Source organism: Lichenostomus cassidix, chromosome 2, assembly GCF_008360975.1.
Source record: "Lichenostomus cassidix isolate B80296 chromosome 2, HeHo_3.0, whole genome shotgun sequence".
Lineage (NCBI taxonomy): Eukaryota > Metazoa > Chordata > Aves > Passeriformes > Meliphagidae > Lichenostomus > Lichenostomus cassidix.
Window position 1 is genome coordinate 117,454,475 of NC_139482.1, and position 22,180 is coordinate 117,476,654.

The 22,180-nt window shown below is 37.3% G+C and overlaps 2 protein-coding genes across 4 annotated transcripts in view; both read left to right on the forward strand.

Annotated features, from left to right (window-relative positions):
• SGK3 (serum/glucocorticoid regulated kinase family member 3) overlaps positions 1-7,583 on the forward strand; it is a 33,408-nt gene extending 25,825 nt beyond the window's left edge. For both annotated transcript variants that reach the window (XM_085052957.1, XM_085052958.1), the window contains exons 8-17: positions 303-360; positions 1,153-1,236; positions 1,335-1,466; positions 2,658-2,770; positions 2,980-3,016; positions 3,129-3,215; positions 3,991-4,086; positions 4,924-5,079; positions 6,135-6,224; positions 6,652-7,583. In XM_085052957.1, coding sequence (XP_084909083.1) covers positions 303-360; positions 1,153-1,236; positions 1,335-1,466; positions 2,658-2,770; positions 2,980-3,016; positions 3,129-3,215; positions 3,991-4,086; positions 4,924-5,079; positions 6,135-6,224; positions 6,652-6,822 — 1,024 coding nt within the window. In that variant the 3' untranslated portion in view covers positions 6,823-7,583. The remainder of the gene's footprint in view (positions 1-302; positions 361-1,152; positions 1,237-1,334; positions 1,467-2,657; positions 2,771-2,979; positions 3,017-3,128; positions 3,216-3,990; positions 4,087-4,923; positions 5,080-6,134; positions 6,225-6,651) is intronic.
• A 2,499-nt stretch (positions 7,584-10,082) lies between these two features.
• MCMDC2 (minichromosome maintenance domain containing 2) lies at positions 10,083-21,729 on the forward strand. 2 transcript variants are annotated; one of them, XM_085052961.1, is made up of 15 exons: positions 10,083-10,330; positions 11,777-11,918; positions 12,003-12,133; positions 12,228-12,287; positions 12,589-12,784; positions 13,783-13,905; positions 14,071-14,178; positions 15,415-15,543; positions 16,072-16,303; positions 17,935-18,140; positions 18,453-18,619; positions 18,951-19,127; positions 19,800-19,942; positions 20,458-20,567; positions 21,054-21,729. In XM_085052961.1, exons 2-15 carry the CDS (start codon positions 11,819-11,821, stop codon positions 21,218-21,220), a joined length of 2,049 nt encoding a protein of 682 aa, XP_084909087.1. In that variant the 5' UTR covers positions 10,083-10,330; positions 11,777-11,818; the 3' UTR covers positions 21,221-21,729. The 2 variants fall into 2 exon arrangements, with proteins under 2 accessions (XP_084909087.1, XP_084909088.1); XM_085052962.1 differs by lacking the exon at positions 21,054-21,729 and having other exon boundaries at positions 10,083-11,918; positions 19,800-20,014; positions 20,458-20,559.
• Positions 21,730-22,180: the final 451 nt, after the last annotated feature.

Consider the following 22,180-nt stretch of genomic DNA (forward strand, 5'->3'; position numbering starts at 1 on the left):
AAGAATGAAAGAACAGTCTTGCTTCTCCTTTAATCATAAGGTTAAGCTTAGTAAATAAAATAAACTCAGAGGATGCAACTTGAACACCTTCCTTAGAGGAAAATGGAATTGCAAAGTGAAGAGGAGTCATTGTGTCTGAGGACAGGTCTGCAGAAGCAGTGCTGGGTGGAACAGAGAAAAGGAGGGTGCTAACAAGCCATTGTTCTCACTTTACAATTCGAGTGCTACACTACACTGCTGTACAGCTATAAAGCTTTTAATTTCTACCCAGATGACCTGTCTCCTTCCTAAATATCTTTCAGTGCTAAACCAACAGACTTTGATTTCCTGAAAGTTATTGGGAAAGGCAGCTTTGGCAAGGTGAGCTTTTATTCCTGTGTCTTATGGTGGTGCAAGGATGCTTGCTGATTTCTCATGCACAGTGACTGGAGACTTGGCCAGAGGTTCCAGAAGTAGTGTTGGTCTAGGGTGGCCCATAAACTGTTCTCTTGGATCCCTTTTGCTGCTGCTTTGTGCCCCTGCCATTTTTTCCCTGATGCAGTGTTGGCTGCCTCAGCCACTTGTTGGGACTAACAAAAGGGAGAGTTTCCCTTTCTCATTAAGTGCAGTTGGGATCCTCTGTTTCCCCCAGGGAGGAAGGGAGGTACCCCTATGCTTATGCAGCAGCTCAAGTACAAATCATGTTTTTCCTTTTGTTGTCATGGTCTATTCTGTGAAATCCCTGATACTATGGAGCAGTGTGAGCAACAGCACTTTGACAAGTGCCTTAAATGTTGATATCTTAGACAAATGCCAAAGAAAATTCCTCTTGAAATCTTTGTTTCCCAATTGTTTATTGTATTGTTGTTTTTCTTTCAATTATCTTTAAAATTTATCCCATAAAAGCTGAAAATTACTTTGATAGAGATTTAGAAGGTCATGGAAAATAAATATTATAATTCAGTCTTTCATAATACCACTGTCGTGATAAATTTTTACAGAACTGTGAGATCACTCTGTTGGCAAATATATTGTTGATTGACTGTATTAGAAGCAAAGTGACTGTATTGTGAAAAAACAGCATGAACACTTTCCAGCTATGCTGAAATAATAAAATATTACTAATAGTGCGTGAACTGTTAACAGTCTTTTGTTTTTTTTTTAATTTCACAGGTTCTTCTTGCAAAACGAAAACTGGATGGGAAATACTATGCTGTCAAGGTGTTGCAGAAAAAAATTGTTCTCAATAGGAAAGAGGTTAAGAGAAATAGTCTTTTTCCACCCACCTCCCTTGGTTTTTTTTCCTTAATTACAAAATCATTCCTGTTTACTTATTGATCTCTTACTTCTTGCAGCAAAAACATATTATGGCTGAACGTAATGTGCTTTTGAAAAATGTGAAACATCCATTTTTGGTTGGATTACATTACTCATTCCAAACAACAGAAAAGCTTTACTTTGTCCTGGATTTTGTTAATGGAGGAGAGGTATGTAGTGGTTTTGTTAGCATTTTAGTCTGTCTATTCTGCTAATTCTAGGTGGGAGGGGCAGAATGATCCTTTACAATGGGCTGTGATCAGCATTCTCCCAATTTTGAAAATGCTATTATTATGTGCTATTGCTACAGACTTCTGTAGCTATTTGGACCCTGTTCTTGTTGTCAACTTCAGTCCCAGTCTATTCGTGATTGCCAGATACAAATACTGTATTTTACAGTCATATAAATTTAACTTTATTATGCATTAATCTTATGTTTACATTTTTCACCATGTAACACTGTCTTCCTCTTGCATCTGCATTGGCTGAGATGCTGACATTTCAAAAGGGGAAGGAAGGAAACTGATATTTGTGATACTGTGTCAGAGTTGAGACAAGATGGACTTTTCTCTTGTCTAATGTGCTGTCATCTTATTTAGACTGTATTAGCAAAATCCTGATTGTGGATCCTGTGAATTGTGGCCAGAACCCACGTTTTGTATTGTTTCAGGCAAACTAAAATACAGTTCAAAACAGCTTTCAAATTTGAATGAAGTGCCTGGAAAGCTGAGTGGCTTTTTATTTTTCTTAGACTTTGTAGGCAGAAACTGGAAAACTTCATTTGTCTTAAAATCTTTTTAAGTTGAATGTGTAGTATAGTTGAATCTGTATGTTTATGATTTAATCTTTGTCTCCACTTTTGTATCTGTTCGAATTATTTGAAGCCAAACAGTTCTCTGTAGAAGAGAAAATTGGTGGATCATCTCACACAGTGATCTACATCTCTGTTATTTCAGAATACAATTCTATAAATAATTACACAAATCTTTGAATACAAGCATTTACAGAAATGAAAGATGACTTACTTGACACCAGGTTATATTCTGCTTGGAAGCAATCTGGCATGATTTAGTCTTGCCAACTTCTATTCACAGCTTTAGTGATTTGCTCTAGTTCCTTTTGACTAGTCCTGGTTTTAAGGGAATGTGTTTGAGCTACATATCCATCTGAGCTACAAAAAAGAAGGGAAGAGGGTAAAGCAATGACTAAATCATGCTGTAAAACCAATTTTATTTCATTGTATTTTTTTTTTTAAGTGGACAACAAAATTAATTAGTCTTCACTTTAAAATTACATGTTATTAGCCTTTTTTTTTTTTTTTGCCTCTGAAATGTTCTTATTTCCTATTTGCATATTTACAGCTGTTCTTTCACTTACAAAGAGAGCGTTCCTTTCCTGAGCACAGAGCCAGATTTTATGCTGCTGAAATAGCCAGTGCACTGGGCTACTTGCATTCCATAAATATAGTGTACAGGTAAGTTTCTGAAATGTATCCTTGTCCTGCAGAAGTTCAAAATAGGACAAATTGCCAAATAAAAAACTCTACATGAAATCATCTTGCAGGAAACCTGAACATAGCAATTTCATCAAAACTTGAAGCTTTCAGCTGAAGAATAAAATCCCTTGCCTCGAAAGCTCTTATAACTGCTGTCTTGATTTAATACTTTTTCTTTTTTTTAATAGGGATTTAAAACCAGAAAACATTCTCCTAGATTCACTAGTAAGTATGCAAGATTGTTTCTGTTTTTTGTGTTCTCTCACAAAACTGACACTTCTGCATATCTGCATGTTGAATATGTTCTCTTTTTAACATATCACTCTTTCTTAAACAGGGTCATGTTGTGTTGACAGACTTCGGACTTTGTAAAGAAGGGATTGCAACTTCTGATACCACTGCAACTTTCTGTGGGACCCCAGAAGTATGTTGACAACTTCCATGGGATTTTTTGTTAGTAATTAGTGACTGTTGGCTATTATTAATATTTGTGTAACTGGAAGGTCAAATACTGTGTTTTGTACTGCTGGGAGGTTTGCTTTCTTTTAACAAGCTGAAACCAAACCAAAGATGAAAGACGAGCTCCCTACAGATCTATTCATTGTTCTTTTTACTAGTATGCAGTGTCTACTGCTTGCCCACGTGGCTGTAACTCGCCTCTTCCTTCCTCTGTTTTTTCAGCCCTTTCTAAATACTGTTTTCTCCTGTGTCTCCTAACTGCTGGGTAGACACAGGACAGTTAGCTTGTGTTACAGCTACTACAGATTTGTCAATATGAATCTGCTAACCATATCCTGCCACTGATTCTTAGTAAGTTTACAGGGAATTAATATCTGTGACTCAAGCAAATTACTGCAGTTGCATGAAACTTCAAACTTGCTGACTGAGCTACTGAACTCTGTTGTCTTTTTACTGAGAAAACTACCCTGGAAAACTTAGAATATGGAAGGCTTGAACACATGTGAGGGATTCACTGAAATGACAGGACTAGAAGCTTTGGTGATAAACATACTTTAAATTACAGGAAAGACCTTTGAAGGCCGTGAAGGATGAGTGAGGTCTAGTATTTAGCTGAAACATTTGACTGTTATGAAGCAAGTTTTCCTGAAAGTGTTTACTATGATGTGACTAAAATCTAGCTTTTATCCATGCTAGCCTAATGCTCTAATATACTTTTTTTTTTTTTTTTTAAATTTTAGTATCTTGCACCAGAAGTCATTAAAAAGCAGCCCTATGACAACACAGTAGACTGGTGGTGCCTTGGTGCAGTTCTTTATGAAATGCTTTATGGGTTGGTATGTACCTGATACGTAAAGGTTGCTTTCCTCCCCTCTCCAATTCTATTTGAAGTAACCTTTGAGTGTTAAAGATGCTGGCTTTTTTAATAATATTGGAATACTCTGTTTAAGTGGATTAACAGACTGTCTTGTACGGAACATAGCACCTGTCTTTCTCTTTTGGATTTTACATTGCCTCTTGGTGTCTGACAGTTCATGGAAAAGCTAAGTCATAGACATCAGCAAAATCAGTAGTCATCACTTTGAGGGACTGTGAGAGTAAACTGAATCAACAGTGATAATACACAATGCAAAACCCCCCAGGTTACAAGGAAAATTTTGTCAAATGTTGGAATAAAGAAAAATAAAAGAATTTTTTTTTTTTTTACTTAGGTATCCCAGGTTTTCTCCTGGCTTTTGACTGCATTAGAAAAAAACAATCTTGCTATGCTTCTTCTAGTCATATGTAATTACTCCAGTAACAATCTGTTCTTTTAGTTTTCTCAAGTTCTGTCTCCTCCCATAGGACTTTAAATAGGGAGATGGATTTGTTTTCCCATTTTCAGGTTCTTTTCAGGCAAGTTCAGTGGGAACTTTGAAGCTGGATGGCATCTATGGCTACTTATGAGTGTGAGAACACATTACGAGTAGAGGAGGCGGGTGGTGGGAAGTTATCAAGTGTAAAGTTCTGGCAATGGTGATGACTGAATTAGAAGTTAGCAGTGCATAAAAAGAAGGAGATTTCTGCTTCAGTGCTAGCAGCTTGTATGTCTTGTAATATTTACTGATCATATGTAATGTATGAAACAACACTGCATGTGGCTTCAGATTCATGTATAACTTGTATTTTTTTAGCCTCCTTTTTACTGCCGTGATGTTGCTGAGATGTATGATAATATTCTTCATAAACCCCTGGTTTTGCGCCCAGGAATCAGTCTTACAGCCTGGTCTATCCTAGAAGAACTTTTGGAGAAAGATCGGCAAAGCAGACTTGGAGCGAGGGAAGACTTTGTAAGTAATGTCCTAATTTATCAAAGCATATTTCATTTAAAGGGACACACCAAATTCATGTGCACAGCACAGGATGAATAACTGGAGATAGAGATTGCATTGCTATGTTTGTCTCTGCTTCCCTCCTTTTTATTTCTTCAGTAAAGAAACCTGTGGGGTCTATCCCTTAAATTTGCTCTGGATAAGATAGCAATGATCATTGTGGGGTATTTTGATCCTTTCTTTGCTGTACCTGCCAGCAAAGGAAACGCAGTTGCTGGTGTAGCAGTCACTAAGGTGGACAAAAGTAGGTTTCACTGTTTGTGGTGAAACTGGGAAATAATCAAAACAAAAGGCTGTCATGTGGTAATATTAACTAATGACTTGGAAACCAGTCTTCAGCTAAAGAGGAACAATAGTTCCATGCAAAAAGCAGCTGGTTTTTAGCCTTAAAGTCATGGCAAACATTTTCCCAGTGTAGCAATAAAACCTTTGTTCACAAGCAGTCATTGTGATAAAGTTACAGGTGTCTTCAGAACTGTGTGATGAGGAATGATCTAGAAGGATGTACTCTGTCCATTAGTGGTGGGATCTTCATAGTCTTTGGTTTGCAGTCCTTGTGTTTAGTCTGTTGACCTTGTAACTGAGCAAGATGCAAGGATGGTAGTATTTAGCACAGCTGTTTGCTGCTTCTGAAATATAAGTATATTGCAGAGTTGTTGAAGCAACTGCTTCTCAGACAGTGATATGCTTAACAAAAACTAACAAAACTTCAAGGCAGGAACAGACACTAATAGAAACCATTCTTGCTGTGTGCTAGACTTCAAGGTCGTCAATTTTAGGGCTTAAAAGCGGAAAGTATGCTCTTAAAAGGAAAACCATTGATAGAGGCAGTCTAACAAATTTTAACTGCTGTTTTTACCAACTGCAGCTTTTATTGCGAAGTAAATTGTGAATAAACAAATTGATAAGGACATGCACATAAGAATTTGCCTATGTGCATGTATCATTAAGTAATACTTACTATGATGCACAGGATGGATTTTTGAAATATCTAAAATCTTTGTTTGCTGCAGCTTGAAATTCAAAAGCACCCATTCTTCGAATCTCTCAGCTGGACTGACCTTCTTCAGAAGAAGATTCCACCACCATTTAATCCTAATGTGGTAGGTGTCTGGGAGAGTGGTGGTGGTGGTGGTGGTGTTTGCATCTCAGATGACACATCACAGAATATTCTGAGTTGAAAAGGACCCACAAGGATCATCAAGTCTAGCTTTTAAGTGCATGCCCCATACGGGGACTGAACCCATAAACTTGGTGTTGCTAGCACCATGCTTTATCCATCTGGACTAACCTCCATAAGAGAGACTTTTTTCCATATTTTTTAGGATCATTGAGAATGTAGGATTTGGCCAAAACTCCAACCCAAAAATCCAGCCTTTTAATAGCTATTTTCAGAGATGGAGCGGTGGGCTTCCTTTAAAAGAACAAGAAGATAGATAGCCTGGAGAGTTAAATTTGGAATCTAAAGGACAAACACAAGTTTAAAACACCATATTAATATGATGACTGACAGATCTTTCTGTTTTCTAGGTTGGACCAGACGATATTGGGAATTTTGATGCAGTGTTCACGGAAGAAATGGTCCCCTACTCAGTTTGTGTTTCTTCTGACTACAACATTGTTAATGCCAGTGTCCTAGAGGCAGATGATGCATTTGTTGGATTTTCTTACGCACCACCTTCTGAGGATATGTTTTCCTAGGAAGTTAGAAGTGAAGAATGGCTTGGAAGTCTTGGGGTGAACTGAAAGGTTAGGATTATGGACACATTCCAAAATAGCGTAAATAGTGCCTCGTTTTGTATGTAGGTTTGAAACCTATGAACAAACTTTCTCTGCTGTATAGGAGGAATTTGGGCATTTTTGGATGGCTTTCTTTGGGGTTTGAACTGTTTGTTCCTGCTGCAGAAAATATTTTTTAAAACCTTTAAAAGCATTCTCTGCATATTTTTTAAGCAAAAACACTGACTGTTCTCCTCCAATCCCTTCAAGTTTACATTCATTCCTGTCTAATTTGGCTGGCACAAACAGCAGCAAATTTAGTAAATTTATAAATGCTTTTGTACTTATTTACAGTGACTTTGTGCTTGAATTGTAACTATGCAAATTGTCTTTTGTATATCCTGGTTTAAAAAAAGGTAAATGTTTTCTCTGTTACCAGTTTAGAATATGTGTTAATTTACCTGTCAGCACTTAAATGATGTAAGTTAAGGACCAAGATTCTTAAAGGACTTCTGCAGAATGAAAACTTGGTCACATAAAACTGGATTGTTTTTCTTGCACTTGCTGAAGTACCCATTGACTTAACTGGATTATCTGAGGTATAGAGGATTACTCAAAGCAAGGACAGAACAAATTAACTGGATTGATTTGATAACACTACTTACTACGTGTTCTACTTTTCTTTCCTCCCTGAGCTAAGTATGTCTGTATTTCAGCTACATTAAAAATATTTTTTGGTTAAAGCTCTGCTTCTCCAAAGATCTAATATGCAATAATCACAGTTACTTTAAAAGGCTATCTAGCTTTGACATTTTGGGGGTGGGTGGTGAGATGAGCATGCCAAATATTAGGGATTTTTCTCACAGATTGGTAGTTTAAAACACTCTTGTGTTCCAAATTGATTGTATTTCAGCATTCATAGCTACTTGTCTTTGTGTTCCAGTTTGCATAATTTTTAAATCTTCACTTGATATTGGGGGAAAAATGTAAATTACACTGATAATTTTAAAAATGTGAAAAGCTATTATATTTCTCATAACATACATGTGTATGGACAAATGGATAAGTCTGAACAATTTCTGTTTAAGGAAATTTTTTTTAAACAATGCAAAAATTGACTGCAGTTACAGTGTATAAAAGGCATATAATGGTAGTAGTTTTATTATATATATTACTTGTAAATAACAACTTATTTTTGTGTGTTACTCCAAAAAATGTTCAGTTTTTTGTTCATAAATACATTCAGTTAAATGTATGATTGAGAGAATTCTGATAAGATACTGATATATCGTAATGATACATAAACTGAATGAATGTTACATAAATTCCAGTAACTATGTCACCTTGTTTTTTACAAAATTAGCAGCTAAAAGAAATACTCTTTATATTGCATCAAGATCAGATAAAAATTGAGAACCTAGAGGGAAAGAGTGTATCAACTCATACTTCTTTTGAAATAAATGTATCAATATTTTAGAAAAGTGGAAGGTAAAACAGGCTTCCTTGCTAGTATCAAGGAGTATGTCCTAGAGCAGTCTCCCACATAATGGTTAAGTGATGCTCAGCAGTTGCTACGTGTAGTTTTGGAAGGAGTGATTGGTAAAAGAAGTAAGAATTTTTATTGGCAAAGAAGGAGGGAAGGAACTGTATCATTTGTGGGAGCAGAATGGTGGCTTGGCACTCATTTTCCATAGTTCTCTTCTGCAAGGATTGAAAATAGCTATGTGGCTGTTAAGCACAACCAAGAACTATGTGAATTGTTTTCTTGGCATTAAAATAATTTGGAAGCAACAACCCTGGTGGTTTTTGTTTGGGTTTGTTTTGGTTTTGTTTTGTACTTTGTTTTTTTTTTTTTTAACATGGCTTTCTGATGGACTGGAAAACAGAAATTGATGGTATGAAAGGAAGTATCCATTCAGATACTGAATTTTTAGTCTGTATGCTCCTGAAATTATTGTGAAATTATGTGGCTACTGTAACTATTTTCTCTTCATGGCAAGGAGGTACAGTGCTGTAGAGAGATGGGAAGGAGAGGAAATACTTTAGAAATCATTGCTGTAGGAGCCAGCACCCTTTTTAATTTTTGTCTTCTATTCCAAGATGTTCATATTTAGCTGCCTGACTGGATGAAGCGTTTGTTTTTTCTTTTTGGTCAGAATTCAGCAGTTCTTTCCTTCGAAAAAACAGGGCAGTAGCAGTTATTTCTGGGAGAGCAGCTTAGTAATTGTTCATTAAGCTTTTTCCTTCAGCAGACTGCCTTTTTGGGAAAGTGTTAATGTGTTCAACACATCACTTGCAGTATTTAAGTTCTTTGAGTTAAAGGTTAACAGATTCTACAACATCAGGCAAGAAAGCCACACAGTATTTCTGCCCCTAGTGCCCTTGCTCCACATCTCTGTGCATCCCATGAGAATGGTTTCCAGAGTAAGATGTGCAAGTTTGGAGTGTCGTAGTCTCTTCACCCAGGGCTGAGCTGAAAAATGACATCTGAAACACTTGCTAAAGCCTTGAGAGGAGAGTGGACCTGCACCGGAACCACCTGTGCTGCGCCCTTCTTGTTTTGGCTGGTAAGAAAGGGAGGCAGAATTTGCCTTTCTGTGACTGGTGCATGGGGTTTTGTTTTGCCTGTCTGTAGCAAAAGGGTATTGTTCTTCCCAGAGAGGGAACCCAAGGCCCCTGTGAGGAGCAGACCTTTCTCCGGCGCTATGGGGGCTGGGGAACAGTGCTGCTTGTGGTCGCCAGTCCCTCGGCTGGGAAGGGAACGAGAGACACCACACGAAAGATGGACTGACGGAAATGCACGATGGTTGTAAAAATGGGAACTGAAATGCGACACAAATAGAGTTCAGAGGTGCTCTCCCCCGGGGAGGTAAGTTTGGGAGTGGCTGGCATGCTAAAGGCAAGCAATTAAATATGCAATATGTGTTCATGAGAGAAAATGGGTTTATAAGCACATTGTACACTGTCAGAGCCATGTCCCAGTGCCCTGCCGGAGGGTGAAGGCAGTAGCTGTGTGGGACCGAGTCGCCAGTGCCGGCGGTGGCCGCGGGGCTGGGGCAGCTGTGAGTGTGAGGTGGGCTGGGAATTGCCTTCCCTGAGGGCTTGCACTGCCCCGGGGCGCTGCCCGGCGGGCCGAGGCTGCGGGTCGAGGCGCCGTTCGCCCTGCGCCGCCGGCTGAGGGCTGAGGGGAGAGGCTGAGGGAGCCCCGGCTGAGGGCTGAGGGAGCCCCGGCTGAGGGCTGAGGGAGCCCCGGCTGAGGGCTGAGGGGAGAGGCTGAGGGAGCCCCGGCTGAGGGCTGAGGGGAGAGGCTGAGGGAGCCCCGGCTGAGGGCTGAGGGAGGCTCGGCCCGCGGCTGCCGAGCCCTCACTGCCGCCTCGCATACAGCCCCGTTCCGCTCCCCCGCGGGCACGGGGAGCGGCGGCGCGGCCCCTTCGGTGCCCATTGCTCCCTCCCCGGCGTAGGAAGCCTGGTGAATAACTTGGGTGGAGACGTCTGTGAAGAAGGGGTGCTGATGGCAGGAGCCTGAAGCCAGGCAGGAGATGCTGGGTGTCCGTGCCGAATCCCCCCAGGAGTGGCTTTAGCTGGCTGTGGGGACACTGGTGAACACCATCACCCTGGTCAGGCTTTGTTTTATGAAGCTTGGGTGATGGCTGCTCAGTGCACAATGAGCTGGGCCATCGCTCAGTCCTTCCTCATCTTTTGTGGTGTCCTGTCTGTCCAGCCCGGACAACACAGGATCCAGGGAGATACAGTGGATCTGTCTGTGCACCTTTCTTTAAGCCCCTCTCGCTGAAGATTTCAAGGGATGGAGTAGTAATTGTGCAGGAGTAATCCCAAACCCACTGGGGGGGAAAAAGTCCCTATATAAATTCTCTTTCAGCTTGTGCCTATAATTTGTTACTTAAGGTATTAAACACACCGAAGTCCACAGTTTACAGAGCACAGTGTACAGGCCACAAGGTTTACGCTGCTGCCACACTGGAGTTGCTCTGCAATCCAGTCACTCCTCTCTTGGATGTTGATCTGTTTCTCCTCCCAAAGTCAGTTCTGTGAATTCCTACCGGGGATCTTTCAGATGCTGTGAGCTTTGACTCTTCATCAGCTAGTAATTCCATATCCTATCCTTTACCCAGTAGCTAAGTCATAGTTTTGAAGATTCCAGTGTTGTTAGATATTGGTCATCAACAGAGAGGAGTAAGGACATTTTGCAGAAGAAAATCTGTAAGCCATGAAAACAGATGCATATATACAAATACCATATTTTGGCCTTAGTAATTCTCTTTCCAAATTCTGCAAAGTAGTGCTTCATGGTACAAGACTCTACTCTTTTGAAAAATATAAAGTACCTAGAGATGTGGGTAATACACATGAAAACAACACTGAAGAGCACGGTCAGCCTCCAAACCATAATTGTAGTTATAAAAGCTTTGTCAGTGGGAACCAGGACTGACCTTCTGTGTACATGGATGGAAATAAGTGCAAGATCAGCACCTGAAGTGGGTGCTACAGGAGGTCACAACAGAGTAGGAAAGTCAGATTTTAAGAAAGGAGATGTTGCCCACTTTCACACTTTTAACAGCTATGACAGACTTCTCAAATAAGGGAGATAAAATTTTAAGTCTTACTTTTGATACGGTGGTTATAAAATCTACAGGAGAGGTTAAATTAAATGGAAACTTTAATTTCATGGGTTAGGGAATTAGGAGACTGAAATAATTCACTGACAAAATGAAAACACTAGAGCATTCTTCAGAAATTTACTCCAGAAATAGGGTATGCTTCAGTCATTGGAAAGAACTTTGAATTGAATTTTAAAAATCCTTCAAGGATTGCCTAGTTTGAAAAAGAGACTGTTTTAATTTTGTGTGGCTTTTTCAATACGTAACTTTATTGTTACTATTACAGCATGGCCAGTGTTAGCATCATTTCTTCACAGTTTATTCCCACAGTTGGATAAAGAGTGCAAAGATCTTGGAAGATGGATCCTGAAATACAGAAAATGAGGGAAGTTGTTCTTGTCTACCTTGACAGAAGTGGTGGCCTTCAGAAATTTGTACATGATTGCAAAAAATATAATGGTATTACTCAATACATAAGCTGTTAAATTGATACATAATGTTATTCAAATATTTGTTATTTTAAGATACTTTTTGCTCCTACAGACTCAAAACAAAGTTACGCAGTTTATCGTTTCATTATTTCAATTAATCCTTCTGACATTGCTGAGTTGGATGCAACTCTTGGAAACTATATTCTTCATAATCCCCTACAAGCTACACAGATTTTTCAGTCAGTAAGTGTGTAATTATAGATGAGTAGAAAAAAGTGCATCATCTGTATTTTAACAAGATTTTCCGTTCTAAAATGAAGTTATTTTTCCATCACAGGTATGCTTTATAGCTATTAAGACATTATCATTAATTGAACAATTGCAGACAGAAGCCCAGGTAAGTCTGCATTGGTTTTCTCCATTTAGATCTTGAATCTTCTAAGTATAGTGAAGTATTAACAAATATTTTTGTATTAAGTTTTCGTTTTCCCTTGATTGCAGTATTACTTGCGATTAAAAATAGCTGGAAGTCTCACCCAACCAAACTGCAATTGTGAGATTAATTAATATGTAACCTAGTTACTCTACATGTGTTTTCAAAATTTTTAACAGTTATGTATCACATTGTCCAAGAAAAGTACAGCAGTTTTAAATAAAAATATATTTTATTATATTAATGCAATTGTGTTTCTTGCTAGATCAGTATATTGCTGAAACCAACACATTTGCCACCTTTACCAAGTTATGTTCTGAGTCTTTCTGCATATCCCTTTAATTACACATCTCAAAGATTTTATATGTCTGAAGGGATAGTGATTGCAATGGGAACTGTAACAAAATACACACAAGGAGCAAGATTTCTTTGTACTGAGGAAACCTGTCCATTCTCTGAAGGTAGTAAAAAATATATCTATTAATCAGTACTATTTCAAAAGCTTTTAAATAAATTTGGTAATAAGATATTAAAAACCTAGTATAAGAAAGGTATTTTCCTACATAGTTTTATTATGCATACATTTTTGTAATGAGCACAGCAGGAGTTTTATTAATTGAAAGAAGTGGACTTTCTTAGCATTTTTAATTGTTTTGGAAGCATAGCTATGCCAGCAATCCCTTTTCCTAATGCTGAAGATCATTTATAGGAGAAAACATAGGTCACAAGTATAACTTGACTGTATTTAATATCTTAAATAACTTACTATTTAAATATCTTAAATAACAATAAAATAACTCAAAAGTAAAAAAAAAAAAAAACTAAACTGGTAAAATACCTTTTTCCTTGAAAACTGTTTCTATTAAAACACCACACAGCAATATGCTTTTGTGCATATTGAAGTGGCTGGCAAAAGCTTCTAGCATAAAACAAATTTGCTTTAATGAGTAGACTTCTGTGAAACTACTACTTTGAGTAATAGCACCAAACTGCTTGTACCATTGCAGGGAGAGGCCCTAAGTACTTTTAAGGCTGTTTTTTTGCTGCTTCTGTAAGAGAAGACAATACAGTTATAAAAGAGACACTAAATTCCAAAGTTTGGAGACTGCAGATTAAGTCATACAGACATTTTTACGAGGACACGTACCTCTAATATTGACTATCCATGTCCCATGTCATGGACAGAAGCCAGAAGCCGCAGTGGCTCACTTCTCGAGAAAGCTGTTCAGCTTGGGAATGTGCAGTAGGAAACTCTGCCATCTCGTGGCCAACCCACAATAAATTATATGGATCATTTTAGTGGAGTATGTAAGGGAGTCTCATCTGAAGAAACACATAATAAATTTGGGATTTCACTGTCCAGTATTTTAATTGATTTCTGTTCTTCATGGGGAAGATTTAAAACTAAAGCTATGCCCTCCTTTTAAATGGCTGGTAAATTATTACTTTTGTTTTTTAGGGTTTAGGTGCATCAGAGTGCATTGTCCTGGAGCTACAGAGTCTGCTACAGTGAGGACTGATTTTGTGTGTAGCTTGTGTTCTTCACCACTGCAGGAAGACATGAAATTTAGAGTACTTGGTGGTAGGATCTGTGTAATCTTACTTTAGATCTGCTACCTTCCTACTTCTGTTACACAATAAGTAAACAAAATATTTAAGTGGAAAAAGCCTACTTAAAATACACCAGTCATTATAAAAAATATGTTTTCAAAAGAACTAACCTTTTTCTTTGCTTTTGTTTTGAAAGATAAGCAAATAGTTGAAATGATTGATGCTAAAATTCTGAATGCTTTGAAAGGATATTCCAATGATAAATCACATTTTAGGATTCAGGCATTTACGGTGTTCTTGAGAGGTAAGCTGAACTTCAGAGTTTTGTCAAATATGTTTTAGAATTGATCCACAATAATCCCTTGCAACTGCAGCTCAATTTTTTTTTTGCTAAAATGGTGAAAGCCATAATCTGTATTGCAGTTCTTTCTGTACTTCCCCCCTTAATTTTTTTAAAAAGTAGCTAGGTGGCAAAGCAGTGTGCATAGGTGATTGCAGAGTGTACACAGCAAAATTCTTGTGTCACTTTTACACCTCCATTTAATTAAAATCCCCTGGCCAGCTCAACAGTGTCTTATTCTAACTGTTGCTTGTTTTTTCCTCCTTTCTACTTCCTTTGGTCATACTGTTCTGTACTAACTTCATGCATTTTTAACATCCTTCCTCAATCTAGCTGTTTTCCACATTCCATCAGGATTTTTGGCTTCTACTTCCACTGGGAAACCAACATTAAATTATTTCTAAAGTTAATATCCAACTAAAATCAGCAACATACTTCCATTAATTCTTAAAAAAAAAAACCCAAACAAAGAGACAAGCAACAAAAAGCCCTCTGCCATTCCATATGGAATTACATGGTTCATTTCTTGAAAACGAAATAGAAAGACACTGGTAGTACTAAATTTATACTATATTTTTTATAGAACAATTTATCATCAAGACACTGTGAGTTGCATGCATTAAATTTCCACTGGCCCAGTGATCAGTGTGATTATAGCATTTCTCACGCTGAGACTGAGATCTGGTTGGACTGAATTCTCAGTTTCAAAACACAAATCAGATTTTGTTTTCTAAGGCGCACAGAAGTACAAAGGTTCACAAAGCTATTTGTGTGTCTTTTTGAAATCTGTATGGTTTGTATCTCCTCTTTATTGCATTGGATTTTTTTCTCTGACATTTTATAGGACAGTGACTGATAATGGTGGTGCCACAATTTTCAGAGTACAAAACACACTTGCAAAAAACTGATTTTCTTTTCAATGCAGACCTAAATGCATTGTCCATTATCATTAATCTATTTTCCCTAACCTAGTGTGCCTTCCTCACTGTTTGCACTAATTAATGAAAATTGTATACTTCGTTATATTCTAGTCCATTATTGATCTGGCAGCCAGCTTTTTGTTTTCTGCCAATGCTAAATCATAAAGTCAAATGTTCAGAATGTGTAGAAGTTTGCTGACCATGTCTTTAAAACTGTTTTTATGCCCTAACATATCTGTAGCTTTTCCCCCCCACACACTTACTTTTTTATTATTTCCAGATGAACTGGCCAATAAAATGACAATAGGAAACCGCTACAGGATTATAGGAATTCCAGCTTGTGTACAAAATGGCCCACAAGCTACTGCATGTATAGAAGTCAATAGTGTACAGCTCTATAAACCAAATGGTAAGAAAGTTCCATTAAAAACTGACTTTAAAAAAAAGTTGGAAGACCTCCTAGAAAAAAAATCTTGAGAATTGATACAGTTTTTTATCATCTAGAGGTCCAGATTACAAAACCACTCAGGACTTTCCTCTTACAGTCTGAAATGTGTACTTGCTGTTACTTGAGAATATCTGCTTTTGCCCACTTTCCATGCATTGGGAAACTCCCTAATTATTTACTGTAGTTCTTAAACTTCTCTTTTCATCTTCTCCTATCCATTGGAAAGTACTTTGAAATCATATGAAATGAAGCTGATGTCTCAATTTGTTTTTCATTGTTTATTCCATCACTTCTAGCAGATCATATCTGCTACCTTTTTAGCAGCGAAATTAACAGTGTCACAGACGCTTACATTTTGAATTTGTCCTCAATACAGAGATGTAATTGTTCTTAGTAAGTTTTGCATCACGACTACAATAGTGATTTGTTCTAACATACCTGCATAGGTGTGTTTAATGTGTTTGTTCATCTGTACTTTGTCTCCATTAGGTCCTTCTTTTGTCAGTGACAATTTTAAGTACCTTCTCTCACTGACTTCAAGCTCTTGCTGGCGGTTTACTGCTGTCCTGGCCAACATCTTTGCTTCTCAAGTTGTTCCACCAGGCACTTACAATACTCTTAAACTTGCAATATTGCTGAGTCTAGTACAGACATGTGAAAAAGAAAATGCAGATTATCTGGATCTCTTGATTATGACGAGCGACACACTAGTAATTGACAGGTAAAGAGATCCTTTATTTTTTCACATAAATTACAATTTAAAATTTAGGTTTTTTAAAGATAATAGGATTGGTCTTTCTTACGTGAAAAGCTAGAGAGTTTGTTTTAAAAGAATATACAAGGCTCCAACTTAGTTAAATACTCAGTTTTTATCCCTGGTACATATTGTTTCTTTCATATGATAAATCTAAATCAAACTTCCTTAATTATAAAACCTCCTAAAACTGTCGTAAAATTACAGTAAGAATTTAACACTAGCACTGTTTTGCTGAGCTCAGACAAAAGATTCTTCTAAAATCAAAACTGAATACTGTCTCAGAAGCTGGTAATGACAAAAAAAAGAGGCTCAACTTTTCAAACCTTGCATCAATTTAAGCCTTTTCATCACTGATTCCCAGTTACCAGCATTTTCAATAAGTAAGCAGTGTATATCATAAAAACCATACTGATAAGGTATATACATCTTTACACATAGATTATAAATCTGGTTGTTGTTGCCTTTAAACATTTTTCTCTATGCATTTTATGTATTTATTTATTAATGCAACTATGAACTGTTAATACAATTTTACATACTCTGCAGAAAAGTACAATATGCTCAGCTTTACAGTTACATTAACTTAAACAAAATTACTTTCTCCTTCCCTAACTTAAAAAAGATCTCTGAAACTGGCATGAATTTTATTTTCATTTGGGAGTTCTTCAACAAATTCACTAATATTTTTTGTTGTGAAAAAAATCCCTCAAAACTTTGACTACTTCAAAATTTAGCTGTAGAAATTAGTTCAAATTATAAAAAATGTGATCTGCCAGATTTCTTTTTTCCCAGGTTAAGATTTCTGAAGAGAAACAGTTCAGTGTTTTAAGAATCAAAACATCTGGTTGGTATTAAAATAGTTGTGCACTGTAAATCATGATCAATATTGTAATTTGTACTGTCTTGAATGTGCACACAGTATTTTACTGACAGCAGCCTGTCAAAGTAGGCATTTCCTACACATTTCCATTGGTGCAATACCCTATTTAGTAATTCTTACTAATTTTACTTAGTAATTTTCTCCCAGGTCGTAACAGTAGGACAAACCATGTTCTGACATCTTAAAATCATTAAGAGCCTTTGATTGTGGAACCAGACAGACAATTTGCAACCTCTCTGTGCCAAGGAACATAGTACAAGGGATGAAAAAGACATTCTATACCTCCTTTCTCCAAAAGAATTGGAGGGGGGTGTGTAACTCAGGAAGGCAGAGTTTACAAGTTCCAGCCCTTTCATTTTTCCCAGATGGCCAGAATTATTAATCCTCTAAACTTTTAAATCACTGGAAAAGCTTCTCTAGGATAGAAAGAGGAGTTAACAATGTGGGGTTCAATTACGAGACATCTTTGATTTCCTAGAAATTACTTCTGCAAACCATGATTTGCCTAATGTTTAATCCATAAGAAATACAATCGTGATGACAGCTGTTGGACAGTAGGCTTGAACCTCTACTTCTGTATTCAAAGTTAAACATTAGTTTCATGTTAGGGGTTTTTGTTGTTGTTTCTAAGTGAGTCAATACTTACTGTTTTAAGTTTTTTTTAGAAGTGAATAATTTAACAATTTATGACTGACAGAATTATTTAATCCTCCAGGCTTCTGAATTACAGTTTATGTCTTCTGCCTCGTGGCATACGACACCCACCTTCTAGTGAAATTTTTCCTTCTGTGTCCAAAGATAAACACGGAACTGGAAGTGCCAGTATTCAAGCCTGCAGTGCTGTGCTGGCCAAGGGTGGCATCTGTTACATAGGAGACTTATGTTCATATAAAAAGGATAAACTTGAACTTCTACAGTCTGGTAATTTCCTACCTCCTAACAAATGAGGGGACAGAACTAAACAAATACGCAAACTCGTGGCTAGTTTTGTTCCCCAGTTTATGGTATTCAAATGCTGCAAAAACTTGTAAGCTGTTTTTAATGAGTCTGTGTAAGACATAAGGACAAAAAAAGCCAAGGTCCTGTAAACTTAAATCTGCTCTACTACAGGCATCCGTTAATCATAACAATTCAGCAAAATCATAATCATTACTGATTTCAGATGTGTGTGGGACTAGAATTTATAGATAAGCTAAATCAATCATGTAACTCATGAATTTTGTCTTATCCTAGTGCTAGAGAGCAGAACAACAACAGTATTTATTCCTGGGAAGAAGTACGGAGAAGAGGCTGACCAGCAAGTTACTATTTCAGTTCAGACCAACTTTTGGTCCTTTGTAGATGTGGATTCTTCCTCAAAGAAACATACACAAAAAGAGAACTTTCTAATTGGACAGATGGTAAAGCACATACCTTGTTATGAGAGGAACTGTACTATAGCTGTCATTTGTGTTTATGGTTATTTCTACCTATAAAATAATGGAAACAATAAAACTTGTATTTCCCAGAAAGTCACAACTTAAGTAACTTTAAATCAAGTATCTTATAAAATGAGACAGCTTTCCCAAAAGCAGGTGTCAATGAAACAAATACTAAGTATTACAGGTAATTCATTAGATCTTGCAGGATAAGTGGATACGGGATATTTCAGATGGAAAACACTGTGATGCTCCTACAAGTCAAAAGGCCAAAATAAAGTATGGGTCTTCTTTCTATGGGTCTTCTCTTTAGGACACAAGTTTAATTCCAGTTAACCTTGTAGATGGTTTTGGGCTCTTGATCTACAATGAGTTTCCCTCCTGTCACCCGTCTTCTCCTCTTGTACGTCATGTCTTGAAAAAAGCCATTAATCCTGAAGCTATGCTCTACAAAGTCTCACAGCAATTCAGAACACAGGATTATGAGGAGGTAACAGATTATATACAATAATTTAGAAATGCATTGTTTTTGTGAATATCATACTGGTTTTGGTATCAGAAAGTTCTCTCTGCACAGTCTTCTTGTTTTTAATACTTTCTGCCCTTTCCCCAACCACTAGCGCTAACAGGATCATCAATAAAACCAGCTTCAGTTCTTGAAATGGGTCAGCATAATAAATTCAGTTTGATCATGTTTCTGGAAAACATACTAGGTTAACATTCATATGAAAACAGATCTCCAGTAACTATTTTTGACAAAAACTAGCAGAAGTTAATATTCCATTCTAAATAAATTGTCAGTATCTGTAGTATAACTAACATATGATTCCCTGGAAGTGTTCAAGGCCAGGCTGGATGGGGGGGCTGTCCCCAGAGGAAGGTGTCCCTGCCCATAGCAGAAGAGTCAGAACTGGATAATCTTTAAGGTGCCTTCCAACACAAACCATTCTATCATTCCGTTTACTATTCAAGAGCTGTCCTTATTATTATCCTTAATATTTTCCTTATTCAGCATAGCCAAATGGTGACAACTGTCTTTCCTATTAAAACTGTTGGTAGGATATATTGTCCAGCTGTATGTCACTGGTATGTTAAAAGGTGTGAAAAAATGTGAGTTCTTTATTTTCTAACTAAATATTTAAAATGTATGCCCTCTCTCTAGTTTGTTTTGTTTGCTAGGAATCTGCATGTTGAACTCAGTTCAAAAGCAGAAAACCTCATCCAGAGCTACTATCTTGCAAGTCGCAGGGTGAGAAGAGATTCCATTCATGGATCAACATTATCAGCATCTGCACTAAAAATTCTGTACGTCCTACTTTTCAGTTTAAAAGACAAATTGTGCTAATGTGCTCAGGAGTTTGTTTAATATTAATCTAGGTAAGACTCATGTTTTCAAAAGTTCAAGCATAAATACTCTTATTTGCCATTTATGAATGTCAGTTATTTTATATACTGACACTGCTAAAAGAAACCCAAGTTCATACAATTTTGCCAGGCACAAAAAAACCCCAAAACCCCTAGCTATTTACAAAACATGTATCATTATTAAGCTATCTAAAAAACAAAGTGGGATTTTACTATGCACAGCTTTATTATGGGAGCAAAACCTTTATTAATGGGTAATATGCCAAGTTCCATTTTTTAGCACAAAAAATTAATGCATAGGTATTTTGTCATTGGTAAGTGTAACTTCACAGCTAAAGTATGAAAAAAACCACCTATGTTAACTTTTAATTCACAGAAGTGCTTGGAACAGGGCAATACACATTGCATTCATGCCTGCAATATTTATTTCTCACATGCTTATATTGATCTCTTAGGATTTCCCTGTCTAAGGCTCACGCCAAGCTCAGTTTAAGACAGACAGTACTTGAGGAAGATGCAGTGATTGCAGTTTTGTTATTTGAGTCATCGCTGACCCTAAAACATGGTAAATAATGCAACTCAGTCCTTAGTCTTGGGCGCATCACTTTCATATTTTGTCAGTCTGAAAAAAACTTATATCCACTGATTGCAATAAGAGTTAATTTCAAACCAAAATCCAGAACTTCCACTGTTGAAGACTGGTCTGGTCTGTCAGTTTGACTTCTCTGTCAAGTCTCAATGCTGTATGTAATGAGGCCACAGGCCAGCACCAAATCTGTCCTTCACGCTGCCTTATTTAAGGCATTGCTCCTCTAACTTTGGCTCAGGGTAAACAAAGGACAAATTTCCCTCCCTGGGGAAACCAAAAACAAGGGTTGGAGGTTCTTTTGTTTATCAAGCATCAGTCATATTTGTTCACACACAGATTTGGAAGCAAGGTAAGAATTATGATCTAGGATTACATTATTAAGTAATTTGCATCACAGACTTTTTTCCCCCCAAAGTCCCAGTAAATATCAAGTCTTTCAGTCTAATTTTTTTCTTTGCTTAGGAACATCTGCATTATGTGTAGCACCAAATCCTGTATTTCCATTTGACCTCAGTGATGAAAACTCCCTGCAACAGAGAGATATTTACCTCATGCAGTGTCATCATCAACTGCTGAAGTTTATTGCTGCCTATAGCCCAGGAATTCACATTAACACTAATGAAGAGTAAACACTCCACTCTTAAGTAAAGCCTGAAGCTTCAGCTTTTTGAGAGATTAGTTAGAAATACAAAATTACTAAAATCTTAGTAGTTGTAGAAGACAGTTCAGAGCTGTTTTACCAGGGAATAACAGGACTTGAATCACAAGTTTTCTGAGAGTGTTCTTTGAAGGCAGGAAGGATCTTCATCCTGAAAGGCCATGGCTTCAGAATACAGTCCTAACCAGAACTTCTCTTCCTGGCTATCACTCTTCATTGACAGTTAAGTTAGGAGCAAGTTAGGATTCAGGATTTTTAATAAGACTACAACTAAAAATTAAACCACCAGTTCAGAATCTAATATTTCATTTGAAGTACCTGAATTCTGCAGTTTTTCTTGTTGCTTCTTTTTAAATGTATCACTCTGAGGGTTAAGTAGTTTTAAGTACATTAAAACTCTTCCTAGTTTAAGTCAACAGTCTTTAATTACTCATGCTGTATAGATTTTGCAATGTATAAAAGTATTATAGTACTGCTTCATGTTGTGTGTCTTTTTACATTATAGCAACATGAGATAAGGATGCCAGATGCTCCTGCAACCAAAACCCAAACCCCAACAAAACAAAGAAGCCCACAAAACAAACCACAAAAGGAACCCACCAAAACACCCCAACCTGCAAAACCCAGTGTTTACACATTATTTTACACAGACTGCAGGGGATAGTAGACTGCTACAGTTAGATAAAAAAATATTAGTCAACCAATTAGGTAGGCAGGCAGCTAAATGAGCTCAGCTCTACCTTACTGTAAAAACAAGTGTGAAGAATGGTGTGGTATAAGATGAAGTATTTGAAGCACAGTATGCTTCCCCAGCTATGGGCTTTCCTGTATTTCATCTTCCCAGTAAGGATATGGCACTAGACATAATCCTCAGCAAATCTTACATCCAAGAGATACATGTTAAATAAAAAAGCAGAAGTGAAGTTGTACA

What these genes read in the sequence shown, in the direction of transcription:
- MCMDC2 (XM_085052961.1), top strand. Translation starts at nt 11,819, where the DNA reads ATGGATCCTGAAATACAGAAAATGAGGGAAGTTGTTCTTGTCTACCTT. An exon ending in GAAATTTAGAGTACTTGGTG is followed by an intron (nt 13,906 to 14,070) that starts GTAGGATCTGTG and finishes TTGTTTTGAAAG; the next exon opens with ATAAGCAAATAGTTGAAATG. An exon ending in ACTTGAACTTCTACAGTCTG is followed by an intron (nt 18,141 to 18,452) that starts GTAATTTCCTAC and finishes GTCTTATCCTAG; the next exon opens with TGCTAGAGAGCAGAACAACA.